The following is a 19,528-nucleotide window of genomic DNA, read 5'->3' on the forward strand; positions in this document are numbered from 1 at the left end:
CTACTGCAAATCAAAATCAAGCAACTGCAAATACCCTCTTACAAAGTCATTGTTTCACTCCTTACAAAGACTGCGAGCCCGACAATGAGGCTGGTGACATTGCTCTGACAGGGATTGTGCCGACCTCTCGTGTGTAACTCAAACCTGGTGGCTAGGATGACCTGTAATTAGGCCGCCAGCATCCCCCGCTGACAATGTTTCCAGTGACACACCCCCCCCCCCCGTTTGCCTATTGAAGCCGAAAAACATACAATTATTAAAGTAGGCTGAGGCGCATCATGGATCCTCAGAGGGCTGACATTACATTTTACAATTACATTTTATTCCTCAGAAAATATGAAATTACGACTGGATTCTTGCACAAGAAAAATTTCTAATCTCATAGAATTGATTCATTTTTTTCCAAGTCTAATTTTTCCTCATAAAATAGCAAGTATTGCAATAATATTAGTTACAACCTTTCTCAGTCTCGCTACTTTTTCTTGTAAAAATTATCCTTTCCATCTCATAATAGAACTATAATACAATATTGTTCCTTAGTCTAATAAAATCTACTTTTAAAATACAGCTTCATTCTCATGCTTTTAAAAAATGTATTCAACAGTTCATAATTACAACTGCATTCTCTGGAAAAAAAAAAACTCATAAAATTAAGACTATGCCTAAAATGTCGGATTTTTCTTGTAATATTTCTAATTTATTCTTGTATGAATCACAAAATAAAACAAAATTGAAAAATCATGTAAATGTATGACTTCCCTCTCTTAGAACCCTCGGGGTGCATTGACAGATAAGATGGATGAGCTCCAAGCCGCCAAATGTCATGTTTTATAAGTTATGATTAACAAACACTCAATTAAATATTTAAAACGTTGAAATGTCATGGCGGCCTTAGATTCACTCGGCTGCTGCTAATTAACAATAAAAAAGGAGTCCCATAGCCTGGTGTTCATACGACTTAGTGTTTATTTGATGTGACTGTCCAAAGCACTTGTATCTAAAACAGGAGAAGTCACAATGACAAAAGTTTTCTGTCACTTCTCATCTATAAATTTAACATTTCCATTAGCAAGTCCATGTTTTTTTTAAATCAAACAGTCTGTTAATCAGCAAACATGATTTATTAAATAACGATGCAACATTTTGGAAAATTTACAATGGCTTTTGTACAAACATGTGATGTATTGGTGCCACACTGAGAAGAAAAAAAATTAGAAGAAAAAGTAAGAATGTTGGAAGAATAAAGCTGTAATATTCCAAGAATGAAATTATAATATAGAATAATGGAAGTTGTAATATTTCATGAATGCATCTGTATTATAATAACAAAGTTGTAATGCTAATATCTAATTTATACAATAATAAAGTACAAATATTCCAAGAATGAAATTGTAACATTAAAAAAATTCAGTTGTAAAATTCCAACAATGGAGTTGTATTACAACAAATGTATAATGCTATGGAAATACAATAATGTAATAAATAAACGATATTGTATTTTTAAGAAAAAAAATATAAGAGATGAAATCAGTCATAACATGAGGGAAAAAAAATCTATAATTTTAATGTTGAGAATACCTTTTTTCTTTCAATTATTATAACTTTATTACCATATGACTATTCTTGTCCAATTCATTTTTTTTAATTACAACTTTTCCCTTGTCACACTATGACTTTAGCCTTGTAAAATGATTTGATTTTTGTAAATTACTTAATTCTTGTGAAATTACAACATATTTACTGTACTAGTAATTTTATATCTTTACTCTTGCACAAAAGTAGGACTTAATCCTCATAATTATTCTGACTGTATATAATAGGAATATTACGAGAACTGTACTGTAGTTGACTACAGAGAAAATAAGAAAGTTGCATTTTTCAGAGAAAAAAGTCGTAATATTACTAGAACACAAGTACAGGTATAACATGAGGAGAAAGTTGTCAAAAAATTTGATAATGCAAATTTGTTCTCGGAAAATTATGACTATTCTCTGTAAATTACAACTTCTTTCTCACAGCATTACAACTTTATTCTTATAAATGTACATTTTTATCATAAGACTATTCTCAAAACATTTTTTCCTACAGTACTTTCTCCCTTCATGAAAGTATGACTTACAATGTTAACTGTTTTCCTTTTTATATTGATGTTGCTTCAGTGTGGCACTAATAGCTTCCGTGTTTTGTCAACATTATTATATTATAATAATAGTAAAGAAAATTAAATACATCCATTCCCCCCGCACGCCACTGCTGTGGCGTGCTGGCCAAATCCCCCTACTATAATATTCAATAACAACATCCTAAATGCCTTCAATGCCATTCAAACACCTTTTAGATTGGTCGTGTTTTGGCGATAAGTAGAAATCCACAGTGCAACACCTCTCCTACCCTCTTAGAAAGAACATACTTGGTAGCGGTGCACCAAGTTTACCCCCCACAGTAGGTTATGAGGTGAAATCCAGACGGCCCATGACTTCATCGCCACACCGAAACCCGATTCTCTCTAATAAGGCAACAGGAGATGCTGCAATTTGGGAGAGGGAAAGAAAAATAACACATGGTGAACACTTGCTTTGGCAAGGAGAAATCATGTCGGGGAAGTGCGGTGTCGGATGTTGCCCGTGTTCAAACGCGAGGATGTGAACTTGTAGTCCTCGCGGCATGAATGAAGGGTTAAAAAAAAAAAAAAAAAAAAAAACCCTCAATAATAATGATGTGAAAATGTGTGTGTACCTTTTAAACAACTCCTCATGTCGTGTGCGGGAGGACAATTGCTGTAGTCGACAGATTGGCGGGCGGTGGCACCGGTTCTGCTTTGCTGAAGAAATATGCCTAAAATGGAAGGCAACTGTCAATATCTACACAGAGCTAAACACCCATGCAGAGATTGCGATGAACTGTGTAGACCAATTACAGCGATGCGAGCAGACATGCGACACCCGCCACGTGTGGCCTTGAATGCGGCCGCTTACACGGGAGCAAGCGGACGCTGTCACAGTTTCCTCCTCATCAGCCTGATACCGTCAATTCCCCTCAAGCCAAGTGTAGTCCATAGCTCCAATAAGTCAGTGGCTCGTGTCTACGAATTTTATGTGTGTGTCTGCAAAAGGACTTTGATTTGGATAATCAATTGTCAAATCAATTGTCATTGGCTAGTGTCATACATTTGACTGAAGTACTTTCATGAAGTAGTGCTACACCATAATTTCTGGACTACGGTCTGCTAAAAAAAAATTCCCACGCTTTTCGAACCCAACAGTTTGAGATATAACTCGGTTAATTTATGGATTTTTAATAACTGCAATCTGACCGATGAAAAGGGCACAACAAGGTATTTGCAGCCACTCGACATCAGTGTGAATCATGCATTTAAAGTCGCGCCCTGAATTCAGTGGGAGGCTTAGATGACAAGTGGCGAGAAATCTTTGACCAAAACTGGCCACATGCGAAGCACAACTATTGCGGAAGTCTGCCAATGGATCCTGACAGCCTGAAGCAGTATAAAAAAAATCCACTATTACCAATGAGTATAGAAAGGCTGGACTGCTGTTTCATGAAGAGCATCGGCAAATTTGCTTTGTGATGTAAGTTACACTGACAGCAACAATGAGAGAGAGACTGGGAAAGTGTGTAACGAAGGAGTTCTGGGACTGTTCTATTTTGACCCTGAAGAAGAGAGCATTAGTGTGTTTAGTGCGCAAGAGGAGTTAGAAGAAAATAGTGATCAATGACGTTCTGTTAGCCTACAGTGTAACTAGCCGTGTTCGGCATAGTTTGGAAAAAAGCAATTGCTGGTCTTTACCAATAAGTAATAGTTAAAAAAAGAGGCATCAGTGTGACCCCGTTCTTTGTAAATATCACATTTTATAATGTGGAGACTTGCGGCCAATATAGCAAAGCGGCCAATTAGTGTGATTTTTTTTTCTGGCTATATTTAGCTATCACGACTTTCAATCAGATAGATATCATTAGAGCAGAGTGAGAGAGCGTGTTTACTTTGCACCCGACGGCGAGCAGGACGTTGAGCACCACAATGGTCAACATAACTGCCGCAATCACTTTGGGCTTGTCGTCGCGGACGGCGGGCCAGAAGGTAATGGCCAGGACAGAGCCGGACAGGCAGAGCGCCACCACGATGGAAAGCCACCGCAGCCATTCGAATGGGAAAATCCACAGAACCTTGTGTGGGGAATGAGAACAAGTTAGCAAATGATCGCAGAAAGAAGATGAAGTATAGGGCTGGGCGATAATTCAATCACAATATGGAGCACGATAGACACAGGACTGATATCAATAGAAAAAAACAACAATAAAATGTTCTATAGAAAAAAATAAAATAAAATCATGAACCTCGGCATCACATTGGAGTCACAATAGGGCAAGTAAAATATGAATGGACTACGGCAATACTGTAATGAGCCTGTTAAAAGATAAAGTAGTCCGAGGACAGTTGGTCAACACTAACGCATGCGCTGCAAGAGAGTATAGGTTCACTAAACTTAAACTGAATGAACTTTGAATGAAGGTTAATGTAACTATCAACGATACTGCTTTGGGCTAGCGTCTAACACAAGTAAGCATTTACAGTGCAATGGTTGAGGAACAACTTTGCACATTACAATGTCCCCAAAAACAGTTAATTTTTTTCTTGTTTAAAATAAAAATAAAAAAATCTATAATTACCAATATTGACTGATATGTGTATTGTATTATATTGGGAAAGATTTTCAGCCATATCTCCAAGCCCTACTAAGCACATTATGTTTAAAAAGGCATTTAATCTTCACATTGGTCTATTTATCTGACTTTTTCATAGCTGCATTGAGCTTTCATTAAAGGTTAAGTATGATACGTTAAAATAAAATTACCTAAATTCAGCCTTTTTTCTAAGGGTCTCTATTTTCAATAGCAAATATATATGTATATACATTTCTCTCAAGGAACCTGCATGCACTTAAGACACACATACATGAACTTGTTTGTAGGGTTAGGATAATATTTATTACAATTTACTTTTTTGTAATATTTATCGGTAATGTGAATATAGTGACACCCCTCCGCCAAACGCATTTCATGTTGTCCCCCTGAAGACTGAAAAGTGCTCAATTAAGCTCGATTGGATTGGATTTCATTTGTGATTCATTGCATGTTGTACTCTATCCCCTGCAATATACTGAATCTGTTTCACAGAATATTCAGATGTAAAACTTACCACGGCAGGAATGTATATGGAAAGTGAGTATCCATACACGCAGACAATCTCCGCGAAGGAATAACACACCAAGTTCATGATCTTGTTGTTCCTCCACAATAGGAAACCCCACACAGCGAGAGGTACCAGCCAAGCGTAGCTGAAGATGGCTGTAGCAGCTATGGTGACTGGTGTGGAAAATAACAAACCTTTAAAGCTCAGAGAACATACATTTCAGCAAGTAGGGGCACCTATAAATCTGTTTAGGGTTTGGTCAAACTTTGACCTTGTGGCGCTGCGATAAAACAGTATTTTTTATTTTTATTTTTTTAATGGGGAGTCACAAACTTCGCTGCCATGTCGCCCCACAAGCATTGGGTTTTGGTGAATTTCTCAGTATGGAAAACCCGCAAAAAAATACTGAGGAGCAAGAATTGCAACAAAGGAATTTCCCTCAAATTAATAACAAAGTATCTATCTATCTCTTTACATGTCAGACAAAATAAAGTAAATAATTTCATCTTCAAATGACACATTTTTAGGGTGCTTAGTCTTACCTTTTCCAAACTCGGGTGTATACTTGTAGTCTGGCTTGCCCAGGTTCACCAAGAAAGTGGAGATGTTTCCACTGATGGCGATTGCAAAAACAAGTGTGGTGCAGATCCAGAACGGACCTGAGAGGAGTCATGAGTGCATTAGAATCTCAGCTCGATACTTGCCCAACAAACTGTAAATGTTTAAAGAACTTCTCAGTGGAAAAATAGATGCATGATGACCATAGAGATCAGGATTTCTGCGAAGGTACACATGTATGAAGTTCTTTCCCGGCCAAGGCAGCACCGAGCCAACAATTCTTTCTGTTACCTGAAACAAATGTCACAGCATCATACATCACGTAAGTGGGCCATAAATGTGAACAATTGAGTCTATGTCTAGGTGCCGTTGCTGGTTTTATTTTGGTAGGTTCATACTTCTTGTTTTTGTTGCCACGGTAGCCTCAGGGAGCCCCAGTATGAACCAGCTTTTTGTGTGCAAAAGACCTTAAATCAGGCTGAACTGTGAGTGGAGTCGAGCATTTGGGTATGTCTGTTTACGTCATTACTGTTTTAATTTTGCTCGATTTTTTTCCCCCACTGTTGTCTCCTTTTTAGCTGTTATTGACTAAATTTCCATTTATGTAGCGCTTACTTACTTTACTTTTTCCATTCACATTCACATTGGCTTGAGAGGACTCTAAAACTGAGCCAGTATTGACCAGCCTTTGATTTGGATCTTCTGTAACTTACGTGTTGAATTTGAGTCCGTATGGTCTGTTATTTATTCTTTTATTATAACTTCCTGTTTTTGTTCACATACTCATTGGCTTGATGGAACTCTGAAAATGTGTTTCTGACTGTTCCATCCATCGAAAATCACTCAAGCTATCTTGCGCTTACAATTCAGATGCTGTTGCGTTATCTTTTTCCCCAAAAATGCAAAAAAATGTATTTTGTGGTTTTAATTGCAATTTTTAAAAAGTCCCACTTACATGACGTGTGTCGACGTCAAAAAACTGTTGGTAGTACTCAAAAGTCCAGAAGGGGATGCTTTTCTTCTCCCTTGAGAGAAGCTTTAATTTAAAATAAATAAATAAACGGAAACATTATTCAAAAGCCCCCAAAAACATGTTGCATACTAATGCACATCATAATCTTCATATATAATCATAACCATCTTGCCTCAGCTTTGTCATCTTCGGCCATGGGGTCTTCATCACCACTGGGAGTGAAACCACTGGAGGACTTCTGATTTATAAAATCATCCTCGATGCTGATGGTAGTTGACTCATTTGAAGCTGCTAGCAGATTGCTCTCTTCAAATTCTTAAATCATGACACAAGAAAAAATAAAGTCCAGCTACACCAGTGGCAGGTCGTGTATTTTGGTATGTGTGGAACTCACCAGACTCCACCCGCTAATAAAGCCACTATGAAGTCACAACAATATCATAACAAAACTGCAATAAAACAGTACACAACTGTACGACTTACATCATCTAGAGCAGTTCACAATCAATAATTATCTAAAAACATGATAAAAATACAATACATTTTGATAAAACACACCATACCACAGATGCTCATTGATAATTGTATCAATATAAGCACAATAGTTACTGGTGTGTTTTGACAATCAAAGTTGGCTTGTTCTGACTGACCAATAAAACCAGAAAAATGTTCATGTTATTGTAAGCCAGCTAGATGGCCTTCTGAGCAAAGGAAATAGATCTGCTAATACAGTTCAAGTTGGCCAGCATGACAAATTCTCAAAGCCTTGGGAAGAATAGATCGGCATGGTCGGTGTGTACTGTGTAGTATTCTCAGCAATCAGTCTTGTACTCTTTTTTTTTTTTATTGGCTTTATTTTCAGCTCAGCACACAGCGCACGGCGTCGGCTTTCTTCTTCGTGCCTCCTTATTCTCTAACCATGGGTGCCACCCAGTGTTCAGACCGCCATGGCTGAATTACCATAAACAGTGCCTTAAGAATAAGAACAAGTAGTTGAACAACTACATATTTTGAATGGGAACTTTTCTGTGTTTATGTATTTATTGTTTCAATTCATTTTATTGTGTGCGTCCTATAAAAATATGTATTTTATTAACAGATGGGGGGGCGGCTATTGAAAATTGCCATTTATTTAATGCATTTTAAGAAACAATGCCATATGGGATATATCATCTATATTATATAAATTATTTAGAATTATGTCATTGGTTTAACAAAAACTATATTTCAAAAGTGCTAGTGGTATCGGCACTTTGCATCGGTTATTGGTGACTACTCAAGATTTAAGTACTGTCGTGTCTGGGGAAAAAAGTGGTCTCAAACATCCCTAAATTAAACATAAATTGTAAATGTTTGTCACCACTGAGCTCAGCAACCAGATAATACAATGACTTTTTGGAACATCAATTATGATGAGTGAAATTTGACGACAAATGACGTCTCCCACCTTGAAATTGAAATGGGTCGTTCGCAGACGCCATCTATGCCGCCAGTAAGGACAGGGAGTTGTCCGCTTATCAGTGGATGCGAAGCGGTGCTTTTTCTCTTGGGAAGCTGTGAGGAAATTAAAAACAATACACGGTTTAGAGGTGCCTTCCATGTCAATTGATAAAGAAACAAACAAACAAGCCAGCGTCACAACTTGCTACTTCAGCACGTCTACATGCCGGAAACGAGGACGCCACGTTACATACGCATGTTGAAACAAATAAACAGTACTATTCTCTCGTGTGTTAGACAGCTTGAAATATAAAAGTAACCACAAACGTAAATAAAATGCTCACTTCAACCATGCAATATCCAAAAATCATGTGCCAACTGCTAGTTTACGTTGACGGAAGCAAGATCCGGATGTGTTAGCTTTGTAAACAGACTAGCTTCCTGTTAGTTGTTTTTCAAAATAATATCTTAATGTATTTCAATCGTTACTACAACGCATTTTTTATGAAAAGCTAACACGATAAAATATTTTGAGTATAGTACCATTAAATGTAATCGTTTACTCAATTATCATGATAAAACGACTTTTCTATCCGAAGACCATTATTTTGACACCATCTGTTGACCGTGACATCCGAGTAAATTAGCCAGACAGACTGTGCGCAGGTTATTCAAAAGAAAACTTTATTCAAATAGATGAATGAAAATGAAACTTGAGAATTAGCTAAAGGCTAAGTAAGGTGTATTTAAATACGTCGCAGACGGGCAAAGACACATTAAGTGTCGTGTTTTGCGTGTGCTCATGATAAAACGTGATGTTTCTCGTCAAAGAGCTTTTATTTTGACACCAGCAAAAGCAAAACACTGAAATCCCAGTCAACTCGAATGTCGGTTCTGGTTTGTTTTTTGACGGGAACAGAAACACACATCAACTTGATGGTGTTGTGAGAGAGAGAGAGAGAGTGTCGAAACAAAACAATGGACGCCAGCGGCGTGTACGTGCGGGAAAGAGGCAAGCTGCGTCGTGTCAGCGACATCGTGCTCAAGCCGGTGGTGTCCTCATCCTCGTCTTCGTCTTCTTCCTGTCGACGGACCAACCCGCTGGTGCTTCGTAAGGAGCACTTCGTGTTCACATACAACGCGGAGGGCAGCCTGCGCTACAGCAGCAAGTCGCTGTTCGACATCGCGCTGCTCTTCGTGGCGGGCAATGTACAGCACGTGGACTCGCTGGTGGGCTTCCCCGAGCAGATCGGCGACAGGCTGTTCGCGGCGGCTGAGGAGAACCGCGTGTTCCTGAAGCCAGACGTCTCCCCCAAAGCCTTGCAGCTCTTCTGCGACGCCTATGGAGACATGGTGCTCGGCTCCCTCTGCCTCAGGAACAGGTCTGTTGCAATGGCACCCACCATCGATTTGGTCTTTATTAGGCACACCTGCAGTCTTGAGGCACGAGTTTAATTTGTTCAGTGACCAGTGAGTGACCACGCTCATAACTCGAGACTTTTGTCTCACAAAACGTCTTTACCCTTTGTAATGAATAAATGTCATCAATCTGTTCCAGCCTCCGAGAAAAAAACAACAAAGTTTTGTTTGGTTTTAACAAGGAAAAGTAGCACTGTATAATCTTGTGCTCTATAAAAACAGAGTAATAGCATATTGAAGTAGAATGTAAATAATTCAACACTGTGCATTATGCCTCATTCAAGTGAATGTGTGAAAGGAGCCACTTGTCTCCAACTCGTTGCAAAAATGAAGGTGTTTCACTGGTGGCTGTTTTGAGAAAGTGGGTGCGTGTTTAGTCTGCAAGGGCGATATGGAATGGCTCCTCACTTTGTGACGTACAAAAGTGAGGACACAGTCATATTCTTGGATTGGTAGGAGCTGTTGCTTGGAGAAGAGCAATGAGCAGGAATGCTCCGAGATGGATTAATAGAGAAAAACACCACATGGGTGTTGTTTTGGGCGAGAAATTAGCAATTTAACATGGCTAAAAGCTAAAAAAGTTTATTTAGCATGATATGCCGCTTAATTAATACAATATGAAGACTCTGAATATGAAAGAGTAATTGAAACTTAGTGTATTCTATAATGAATATACAGGGCCACTGCTCGTTTTGGTATCGGACCAACACACAAAAAGGACCCTGATTTTTTTTCTTCATCATCAATTTATTATTAATGGTGGATGTAGTTTGCAAATGTAATAATTTTTTCAAATATTTTGACTACCCCTCATATAGCTTAAAAAGGTGATGTGATGTGATCCGTATGTTCTTCAGGTTTCCTCTACTGAGCGAGCGTATCGCTGACATCAAGACCTTCCAAAGTTTGAAATGTTTAGACCTGTTTGGCTGCCGATTGGGCGACAACCACGAGATATTCCAGCACCTGACATCTGCCTCGCTTGCGAGGTGATAAACTGCTGGGGTCCGTGTTGAAGGACTTATTGTGGTCATAATTTCTTCTTTTCTGCCTTCTCCTCATGTAGCTGCTTGATTCAGCTCTTCATCGGTGGCAACGGCCTGTCAGACACTGGCCTGCAACGACTGACTACGCCGGTGAGAATGATGAGGAAAGGCCTGGACTGTCTTCAGTGCTTGGATATTTCAAGTAAGTTGGCATTGTTCCCATTTTGAGAGGAGAGAATGGAATGTTCTATACTATGTGACTGAGTGGCTCACAGATTTACTGTATTTTTAATGGACTAACAATTGCCCCCTCACGGCTGAAGCCAAGGGGCAGCCATGTTGTGTTACATCACTGTTACTGACAACTTCTGTTTGGTTTTTGTTTGCGTTTTACGCTCGGATCCCTGTATGGAGTAATAAGAGCCTCTCAAAGAACAAACTTCACTCTTTGCATCAACCATTCAGAGTATATTATCTCAGTATTGTGACTATACCTAATAAGACAGCATTTATAATCACATTCTTACCAATGAAATGTGCATGAAGCGCTTCCCCCAGACTTGTTGGTTCAACCACACGCCACACACTGTGGCATTTTCGGCATTCAGACAGAAAATAACGTGAAGCTAGCTGTTAACTGGCTAACCGTTAGCCAGACTGCATGTTGTTGTTGATTGCTTAGGTGCCCATTATGGCCGTAGCAACTTGGGTATGACTGTGTTTATTTTGTTACCTTTTGTTCAATAAAGTGATTGGAAGTGCACCTGTGGCTGTGTTGTTAATTGTCCTATTTCGTGTCAACTGTAGTGAACATGCAAACTCTTAACTTTGATGAATGTCAACTGCACGTTAATGCCGGAGTGTTTAATGCGCCTGCTTAATGTAACTTCTGTGTATAGTCTTATTATTTTGGAATAAGCATTGCAAAAAACAAAAACAAAAGTCCAAATAAAAAGCTAAGCACTGAAAATGTTTCTCTCATCCAGATAACGCCATTTCTGAGAGGGCTCTCCGCTACCTCAAGTGTCTCCCTAAGCTTGAAAAACTGGATGTATCTGGCACAAGCATGAAGGTGCTTGAGGCACACATAGTTGGTTCTTGTTTGTACTTAGCTTATTCATTTTAAACAAGTCATTCTGTTGTTTGCAGTTTGGCTCAAGACTGAAGTCGAGCATGTGGGAGCTGCTGGGTCTGACTTATTCCGAGAAAGCGCTGGACGCCTTTGACCACTCCGGATGTAAAACACAAGGATGGGCCGAACAGGTAACAGAGTTGTGTTTTTTCTGAGTAGTTGCTAGTTGTGTGACATCTTATATTTGCAAATGTGTGGTTATCAGGTTGTAAACCAGTGGGAAACCAATGGAGCGCAAATGCCGAAACAGAAGAAGCTTGATGAGTCCAGAATATCAGCACTTCGCTTTTGTAAGTGTTTATTCATATTGGGCCATATTTTCCCACAAGCTCAAGTTTAAAAAAAAAAAAAAAAAGAAAAAAAGACACACAGATAAACATTTTTCTGGCTGTGCGGCTTCTCCCGTACGTTTAAGTTTGTCATTCTCACACCTTCTTGTGAGATGCAAGCCCTGGGTTTAGAGTTATGCAATAATTTAATAATTGTCATTTAACTTTTTACATAGCAGACAATATCATTCACTTTTGAGTGTTTTTGTTTGAACAATAACTAAGTTGGTTGAATTGTATTTTTTAAACTTTAAGTGTATATTTCTTACTTGGTTAACTGAATATTTTGTTGTAATTTGATGCTAACGGTTTAACAATTCTAATATATATTCATTTAGACAGCAAACAAAATACTCAAACTACTGTTATAAATGTACTAGATTCATTTCATATGGCAGAAAAGTGTCACGGTCAGGTTAAATTTTACTCATTACGTTTTTACTTTTTTTAAAAACCTTTTTTCAAAAAACGTACTACATTTTGGATGGCGGTGTTTTTCCACCATGTTATTTGAAGAACATTTGTATTCATTTTTAATTATTGACATTTGTCTCCCATTTTAACAAGTAAAATGTTCATTGAAATAGTGTTTTTTGGATTGCAAACTACATAGTTGAGACAGAATCAACAGCACCTGCTTGTCACAGCCAAGTAGTGTTCCATTTTGCATCAAGAAACAATCAGTTCAAAAAGTACATTGCCATGAGTAATTTTTTTTTTTTTTTTTTTTACGTTCTTAAGTCGGCAGGCAGAAGTTTGTCCAAGAAGTGTTGAACGCAGCACCATTTTGTCGCAACAGAGATGCAACAGCTGAGGAGCAGCAACATCTGCACTTCTACAAACCTCTAGCGGGAAGCACCACAGACGGCACCTCCTTTGACAGGACTTTCTGGAATGCAACTGGCAAAAGGAAGCAGCCGTCGCAAAAGTGCGGCGACCGTTCGACGGCTAGTCCGCCGATGAAACGTGCGTCCTCGTCTGTGTTGACCGCTGACGACATGGACTTGTTGGACCAATACTGAGATGCTTCAACACTACGATTGTATAGTCGTTTTGTTCAGTAATGTTTTATAAATAAAGTTATTTTGTACGCATGTTCTTTTTGTGCAGTTCATTTTTCAACTGTGAGGTAGACCACAAGACCATCATGCTGGCCAAGTACCATTGAGAACAGAAGCACTTACAGTCACCGTTGAAGTCAATTAAGAGCAAACTGTTTTATTGTTAAACTCAACTACAAATTACAGCAGACTGACCACACCAAACTGGCGGGAGTTAGTTCGGCTACCGCAATGCATGTCATTTCACAAAAGTGTTGAGTGTCTGGATGAAATCACCTCAAAAGAAGTCACAGCTTTTAATAAAATAAGCACAGCCACCAAGCGCTAACACAAAAATTAGGGGCGGGAGCAGGGTGGTTGGGCACCAAACCTATTAGTTTTGTACTGGCATTACAGGAGCAACCATTTGAAAAGCATCGAAAGGGGCATGATGATTATAGAAACATTAACAGTAATTTCTCTCATACTGCAAGCATAAGTGGAGTCAAAAGTTCTCGTCACCCATGATTATTATTTTTTTTTTTAAACATCCGACTGGCCATGGTTTACTTTGGGAGGAAGGGGTCCCGCCTCCTCGCCATCTTCTCCTTGCCCTTTGGAGGTGATGACGAGCAGGGATGATGCCGGGTACGGAATGAGCTTCTGCTCTGCTAAGAAATCTCTGTCACCGTAGATGCTCAATTTCTGAAAAATAAAATGTACAATCTTCATGAGTAAGTGTCGAATGTATTTCAAAATGCTTACCTTTAACTCATTCACTACCGTGGATGTTTAGATTGGTCACTGGGAGTCCAATCGGTTACTGACTAAATATATCCATCAAATACAGAGATGGCAAAATCAGGCCCAGAAAGTAAAATCCCTGTCACAGTTATCTTGAGCCACAGGTGCTTCTACTTAACTGAGCATGTTTACCTGCCAGTAGCTTAGGGGTGAATTTCAGCTTGTCACCTCCATTATGATACCGATGCAGTGTTGGATAGTCAAACACTCAAATTCTAAATGAACGCACTTGCAAAAAGAATGGAGAAGATGCTCATTCAGAGGACAACATTCCACTTCAGTTCAATGGAGAAAATTGATTTGAAATGCCAGTAAATTAACTTACAAGCAGGTACCACTGTATATTATATTACTGGTTAATGGACTACAATTCCCAAAGGTCTCACACCAACTGACCTCAGCCGGCACATACTGGTCCACGGCGGTGGCCACGGTGGCACAGCAGATCCAGATGAGGACCAGCACAGACAGTACCAAGGTAGTGGTGAGAATCCAGCCTGGCAGCCAAGGGTTCCTGAGGAGCAAATGTTTCTGCTTAGTGTCCATTCAGGCCATATAAAAAAACAAATACTTTTTTATTTTATATATTTTTTTGTAATTAATTATGCAGAACATTTTTGTTCCTCTTTCTTCTAATTCATGATTTCACCTCAAGTACAGACTGCACTAATTCCCAAATTGATGGTGTGATGGGGATATACAGTATTTGTGGAATCATAACGGTCTCCAAAAAATCTATGCATTCTTTCCTAACAATGTATTGAAATTTCGATCTTTAAATAGAGATGTAATAAAGCGCCAGGTTGGAGGCAGTATCAGATATGACTCAATTTTTAGGCAAAGAGAAATTGCTTTTGTTCATAAATCAAATGCTCATCTCTGTCTTGAACTATGTGCAGGAGAATAAACAAATACTTGAAAAGAGTAGTCATCCATTAGAAAAGTCAGTGGGTGACAATGGTATCACAAAACAGTTGGTGGTCAATGTAGTCTCTCCACAGTTTTCTTTATTACTGGTACATGCAGCACAAGCGTGGTAAGTTCACATGACCGTTATGGTCCTAATTTCGATATTAATATTTTGGATGTTCATATCTCGATGACGATATGGTAACAAAATAATGTGGTAAGTTCACAGAACCGTTATGGTCCTAATTTCGATATTAATATTTTGGATGTTCATATCTCGATGACGATATGGTAACAAAATAATGTGGTAAGTTCACAGAACCGTTATGGTCCTAATTTCGATATTAATATTTTGGATGTTCATATCGCAATTGACGATATGGTAGCGAAATAACACCCAGTCCGGCATTGTTTCTTGAAGGATCTTGTTTTCTTTCTTGAGGAACTTGTTTACTTCAATTTTGGCACAGTCCTCTTTTACTGCTTTGATCTGCTGATGCATACTTCCAAGCCGGCTTTGAGCTCTTTCAACTATTGATACCATACATCACTAAGTGACAGTTTCATGGCAACGCAAGATTGGACTCATGGGTTTTTTGGAGAGCCAGGCATCAGATCTTAGCTGCTGCTAACCTGCATGAGAAAGTGTTCAAATAACAGTGTTGCTGCCATGCCATTTGGTGACACCTTTGAGTCTAGAAAGTATGTTGAAGTGCACTGAGGGGTTTCATTTTGACAGAAGTAATGCTTTGCTCTCATTTTGTAGCATCTATAGGCAATTCAAACCTTTTGGGGCTGTCAAGCACTTTAATTTGAGTGTGCCATTATATGTACAATTATTCAACACTTTATGGTTTAATTTGCATTTAAGTGTGCTATTAAACCTTGAGAGGCAGCTGAAGAAGTTGTAACCGTCATAGGTGCGGTCAGCACTCATGTCACGGTCCCTCTCTTGGATGAGTCTATGCTGGTAGTCTTTGTAAACGGGACTGTTCACATCAGAGACTTGAAAGGAGACCAAAAAAAAAAAAAGAAAAAGAATATCACATGAAAGTCAGACTTAGTTATTTCTAGTAAATGTGGGCTTACGTGTCTTCTCTACGTCCTGGGGCTCATTTTGTTTCTCTGTTTCAAACTGAGAGAAAAACTGAATTAAATTGGGATTCAGTCTGATAAGTGGAATACATATGTACACACTATGACATATTGTTTACAAGCAGTCACGTTTTTGTTCTTTCGCAGAGTGTCACGCACCTGGAAAATGACTACTTTGCCGTCGTCAGCCTGGAGATAAAAGGTCCATGTGGACGTGATGAAGCTGTGCGCCTGACTCATCATGTCCTCCCACAAGCCTCGCGCAAACATCAGCGGGTAGAGCAGGTGAATCCTTGGCACCATTGCTTCAAGCTTAATACAATACAATACAACTTTATTTATATCACAGGACATATACAAACTAACACACATTCACAATCATACTTAGGGACAATAGACAATAAAGAGCAGGGTCCCGCATAGTGCATGTTATTTGTCTCAAAAACGTGCATCATGTCTTCTTATTAAGTCAACGTTTTCGGCCACTGTCATATATGGTCCTAGATCAGATACATATCTGGTATTTTGCAATGGGACCGCAGTCTGAACTGCCAGGTTGCACATATCTGACATGAATACATCCAGAGCCCAATGCGCTCCGCGTGGGCGGAGGGAGGATTAATGCTGGCAGCCGGGAGATCGAATCTGCAAAGTTGTTTTGAGTAACAGTATTGATTTTATATTTAACTTTAATCCCATTTGAAATATGAAGCGTAAAGTAGACATTTATGGTGATAATAGTAATTCAGATCAGCTCATTTTTTACGTGCTGTTATGACGTGTTGTCATCTTTAGTGACGTCTCCGTGAAATGAGATCAAAAAGCCTCAGTATTTATCATGTATTTCTGCCTCCTACCAAATCACTCCACTGTAGAAATGCTCCGACACGCAGGACCCCATTTACTTCCGTAAACACTACGTCGTGAGTGACGTCGTCTCGGTCGCATTTATAATGTAATATGAATGCTTACACACAAAAAAAAATAATAATTAAAAAACAAAAAATCTGATTTGCTTTTTTCTCCAAAAAGATGGCAGTTTACAGTCCTGCGTAAAGATGAAAGTGACTTTCTACAGACCTGATTTGCAGATGCTATGCGCAGAGGTCTAGTCCCAAAACCGATCAAATACATTTTCAGGCCATTATTTTGCAAATATTTACTGTCATTGTTCAGTGGAACAGCGCTCTTTTTTCCGCCTCACAGTTCAGAGGTCGCGGGTTCGATCCCGGCTCCGGCCTCCCTGTGTGGAGTTTGCATGTTCGCCCCGTGCCTGCGTGGGTTTCCTCCGGGTACTCCGGTTTCCTCCCACATTCCAAAAATATGCATGGTAAGTTGATTGGACTGTCTAAATTGCCCCTAGGTGTGATTATGAGTGCGGAGGTTTGTCTCTGTGTGCAGCTGCGATTGGCTGGCAACCAATTCAGGGTGTCCCTCGCCTACTGCCCAAAGACACCTGGGATAGGCTCCAGCACGCCCGCGATAGATAAATAGATAGATAGATAGATATACACACACACCCACACACACACATTTCAAATGTCAAAGGGTGTTTGCGGCTCGCAGTGTTTTCTTTTTTATGTTAACCTAGAAATGACTCTTTGAGTGTTAAAGGTTGTCGACCCCTGATTTAGAGTGTTCAATTAACTTACCAAGCATGTTTTTGCAATGTGGGAGGAAACCTATGGGGAGAACATGCAAACTCCACACAGGAAGGTCGGTGCCGGATTCGAACCTCTGCACGGCCGTGCTAACCAGTCGGCCACTGTACCGCCAACTCAAGTTATCCCCAAAAACTTGTAAAACAATTTCAATGAATTGTGATGTAAAAAGGAATGTAGCTAATCAAGATACAACCTGAGAAACAAGGGAGCGGGCCTTAATCTTAAACAAACATGCTCTACCAGTAATTATAGCGTAACAACATTAGTCTTTAGCTTTGTTTTGTGATAACTCACCTCACGCTCGCTCAGTAGACTATTAAGTCTGTTTTCACACTATTCCCAGATTTTTGCCCCGTCTTTTCTCTTTTTAAAGTTGGGGATTTTTTTTCATTTAAAAAAATCGTCCAAAACCACAATCATTTCAATCATCTCCTGTGTCCACTTCCATTCGCAGCAAGGCTAAGTCCCTCTTATTGTATTCATCGTTGTAGCTCTATCACTGCATCATTTGCACTACTCTGTCGATCAGTACTACTGTATTATTTCACACTTTATATGACTTATTGACTCTCTGTACTTTCTGCGTTAATGTATTTGGCAAATGTGCATTTTGGTGTAGTGGTGGCTTTTAAATGCTAAAGTACTTAGAGTGAATCCAAGTATCCCAGACACGGTTGTGTTTTAAAACATACTTGACTAATAAACATGATATTGATTCTGACAAGCAGTTCCATGTTAAGGCAGAAATATTGTGTGCACCTGTTCATAGCGTTGCTCGGCAAAAGGAAGCTGGTTGTGGCAGCCCAGGTTGCATGCATCCTGCTCGTTAACCTGGGTGTAAGCTTCTTGACAGGCTGTAACAGAGTTTATAAAGCATTACGGACAGACAACAAAGGAAATGTCAACGAAATCTTTGAATAAATAGGCAGCAACTACAGTAATCGACGGCCATTTTATCTTACTTGACTGACAGTCGGCTGTGGTGCGATTCAAGTCTTTACTGTCACGAACAAACTGGCAAATGGAGAACAACCGGCAGCCTCGCTGACAAGCGTAGAGTTCCTCTTCCTAGGAACACAGACACACAAACACCATCACCACCAAGGTCCGTTAAACACGCGCTACCAAGATATGACATCATTTAAATCAAACAGTAGACTAAAACTGCGAAGCTAAAGCTAGCCAACTTTTTATCGACTACTCACCCGCGGATACGTGTGTAAAGTATATGTCATTTCACAAGAGCGATGGCAAGACACTGTGCTTCCCAAAACGCTGTCGAACACGTCAGATGAGGCCACGGCCAAAGTCCCAAAGAGTACCAAAAAGCACACGAACCCGTACACAATCCCCATTTTGTGTGTGCAAAACAAAACCCAGACAAAACAAACACAACACGCTCGCTTCCCCTTCCTTCTTATTGGATCAAGTCATCGCGAGAACATATCCTCCAACGAGTTCTCTTTGTTTTTCTTGTTTTTCTTCTTCTTCTTGTTCTTTTTGTTGTTGTTGTTCTTCTTCGTTCGATTCCTTGCGGATTGCAAGCAATTTACAGGTGCATACCGCCACTTACTGTACAAAAGTGTGTATTACGGTATCACCCATGCCTCCGTATTTCACAATCTAGAGTACTGTACATCACTTTTGTGTCCCTCAAATGTTTAAAAAGTGCTTCCCTCACACACTTGATTCTATCTCCCTCTCCCTCCGCCCAAACCGCAGCGTGAGTGGATGGACGACTGGTGGTGTACGCATCAAATATTTTTGATGCGTTTATAAATTCGGGAATTCTTAAAATTAACGTTTCGTGCCAAGATAAACCGAACTGTGACTCAAATATGCTTCTTGGGTACTCTATACGATTTTGATTATAAAAATAAAAACAGCAGCATTTAATTCTGAAATGTGTGTCTGTCAGGGAATATTTTTCTTCACGCGTGGTAATGTAAACAAACCATAAAGCTAATGTT

The 19,528-nt window shown here is 39.4% G+C and overlaps 3 protein-coding genes across 4 annotated transcripts; 1 reads left to right on the plus strand and 2 right to left on the minus strand.

Moving 5' to 3' along the window:
• Positions 1–948: 948 nt before the first annotated feature.
• On the minus strand, positions 949–8,643 carry yipf1 (Yip1 domain family, member 1). Its single transcript, XM_086043468.1, has 10 exons — positions 8,525–8,643; positions 8,188–8,294; positions 6,913–7,055; positions 6,723–6,803; positions 5,971–6,058; positions 5,752–5,868; positions 5,216–5,382; positions 4,000–4,182; positions 2,737–2,835; positions 949–2,527 (listed from the first exon to the last, which is right to left on the minus strand). Exons 2-9 carry the CDS (start codon positions 8,219–8,221, stop codon positions 2,752–2,754), a joined length of 897 nt encoding a protein of 298 aa, XP_085899594.1. The 5' UTR covers positions 8,222–8,294; positions 8,525–8,643; the 3' UTR covers positions 949–2,527; positions 2,737–2,751.
• Positions 8,644–8,828: 185 nt separating this feature from the next.
• Positions 8,829–13,140, plus strand: lrrc42 (leucine rich repeat containing 42). Of its 2 annotated transcripts, XM_086043466.1 has the most exons (7): positions 8,835–9,562; positions 10,457–10,588; positions 10,666–10,787; positions 11,572–11,657; positions 11,735–11,848; positions 11,923–12,007; positions 12,788–13,140. In XM_086043466.1, the coding sequence occupies exons 1-7, from the start codon at positions 9,159–9,161 to the stop codon at positions 13,066–13,068; spliced, it is 1,224 nt and encodes a 407-aa protein (XP_085899592.1). In that variant the 5' UTR covers positions 8,835–9,158; the 3' UTR covers positions 13,069–13,140. The 2 variants fall into 2 exon arrangements, with proteins under 2 accessions (XP_085899593.1, XP_085899592.1); XM_086043467.1 differs by lacking the exon at positions 10,457–10,588 and having other exon boundaries at positions 8,829–9,562.
• Positions 13,141–13,238: 98 nt separating this feature from the next.
• On the minus strand, positions 13,239–19,207 carry tmem59 (transmembrane protein 59). The gene is made up of 8 exons (XM_086042970.1): positions 18,764–19,207; positions 18,521–18,626; positions 18,318–18,412; positions 16,054–16,206; positions 15,889–15,934; positions 15,684–15,804; positions 14,287–14,404; positions 13,239–13,791 (listed from the first exon to the last, which is right to left on the minus strand). The coding sequence occupies exons 1-8, from the start codon at positions 18,911–18,913 to the stop codon at positions 13,630–13,632; spliced, it is 951 nt and encodes a 316-aa protein (XP_085899096.1). The 5' UTR covers positions 18,914–19,207; the 3' UTR covers positions 13,239–13,629.
• Positions 19,208–19,528: the final 321 nt, after the last annotated feature.

The sequence above is a fragment of the Filicampus tigris genome, chromosome 10, assembly GCF_054856515.1.
Source record: "Filicampus tigris isolate MCC_2025a chromosome 10, RoL_Ftig_1.0, whole genome shotgun sequence".
Classification (NCBI taxonomy): Eukaryota; Metazoa; Chordata; class Actinopteri; order Syngnathiformes; family Syngnathidae; genus Filicampus; species Filicampus tigris.